General features: G+C 42.6%; 1 protein-coding gene across 1 annotated transcript; it reads left to right on the top strand.

Moving 5' to 3' along the window:
- Positions 1-10: 10 nt before the first annotated feature.
- On the top strand, positions 11-1,166 carry LOC110034916 (putative magnesium transporter MRS2-G; the record flags this gene model as incomplete). The annotated part of the gene is given in 2 exon segments (XM_020739154.1): positions 11-729; positions 837-1,166. Coding segments are annotated over 2 exon segments (998 nt in total), but the record flags the coding sequence as incomplete, so codon positions are not given.
- Between the last annotated feature and the right edge of the window lie 6 nt (positions 1,167-1,172).

The raw sequence follows: 1,172 nt of genomic DNA, 5'->3' as shown, positions 1-1,172 counted from the left end.
GGCCCTTCAGCTAGGGAGAAGGCTATGGTTATTAATTTGGAGTTCATAAAGGCTATTGTAACTGCCGAAGAAGTGCTTCTCTTGGATCCCCTCTGTCAAGAAGTTGTCCCTTTTGTCGAACAACTGAGACAACAAATCCGTCTCAACTCTCCGTCCAAAGTTCATGATCCCATCCATGACGATGTTCATTTTAAAGAAAATCCATCAACAGAAGAAAGATGGTTGCGCAACGAGAAAGACGAAGAGGAGCTTCCGTTTGAGTTTCAGGTGCTGGAGGTTGCATTAGAATTTGTCTGCTCCTTTTTAGATTCCAGTGTGTCTGATCTAGAACGAAATGCGTATCCTGTATTGGATGACTTGGCCATGAATGTCAGCACAAAGAACCTGGAACGAGTTCGTAGCTTAAAAAGCAACCTTACTCGTCTTCTCGCTCGCGTTCAAAAGGTTAGGGATGAAATTGAACATCTATTGGACGACAATGAAGATATGGCACAATTATATCTGACAAGGAAGCAGATCCAGAATCAGCAATTTGAAGCTCTGATGGCTTCTGCTGCTACAAACAGCATAGTTCTTGCGCCGCCACACCTGGCAAGACTAAATTCCAACGTCAGAGGCAGTGCGAGCTTTACCAGTTTCCCTTCAGAAGATAACAATGTGGAGGATTTGGAGATGTTGTTGGAGGCTTATTTCATGCAGCTGGAGGGCACCCGAAATAAAATACTTTCGGTATGTACTCATCATACTGTTTCTTTTTCATTCGATTGAAATTACATATTACATATTACATGTTAGACATTTCATATTTATGTTTTGGTCCCCCCCAACACACACAGGTTAGGGAGTACATCGACGACACGGAAGACTATGTGAACATTCAACTGGACAGCCATCGAAACGAATTGATTCAGCTGCAGCTGGTGATCGGCATCGCATCATTCGCGATTGCGATAAACACGTTGATAGCCGGTCTGTTTGCAATGAACATTCCATGCGAGTTGTATGAGATAAACCACATCTTCACCCCATTTGTGGCAGGAACATCAGCTGGCTCCTTCCTCATCTTCTTGCTTGTGCTGGCTTATGCGAGGTGGAAGAAGCTGCTTGGCTCCTAAGGTCCTTTTTGTAATTCTCTTCTTTTTTATCATTTTTTTTTTTTTTTTTTTTTTTTT

This window comes from Phalaenopsis equestris, unplaced genomic scaffold (assembly GCF_001263595.1).
Source record: "Phalaenopsis equestris unplaced genomic scaffold, ASM126359v1 Scaffold194589, whole genome shotgun sequence".
Lineage (NCBI taxonomy): Eukaryota > Viridiplantae > Streptophyta > Magnoliopsida > Asparagales > Orchidaceae > Phalaenopsis > Phalaenopsis equestris.
Note: the sequence above shows the minus strand (reverse complement) of the source record. Positions and strands in the feature narration are given on the sequence as shown.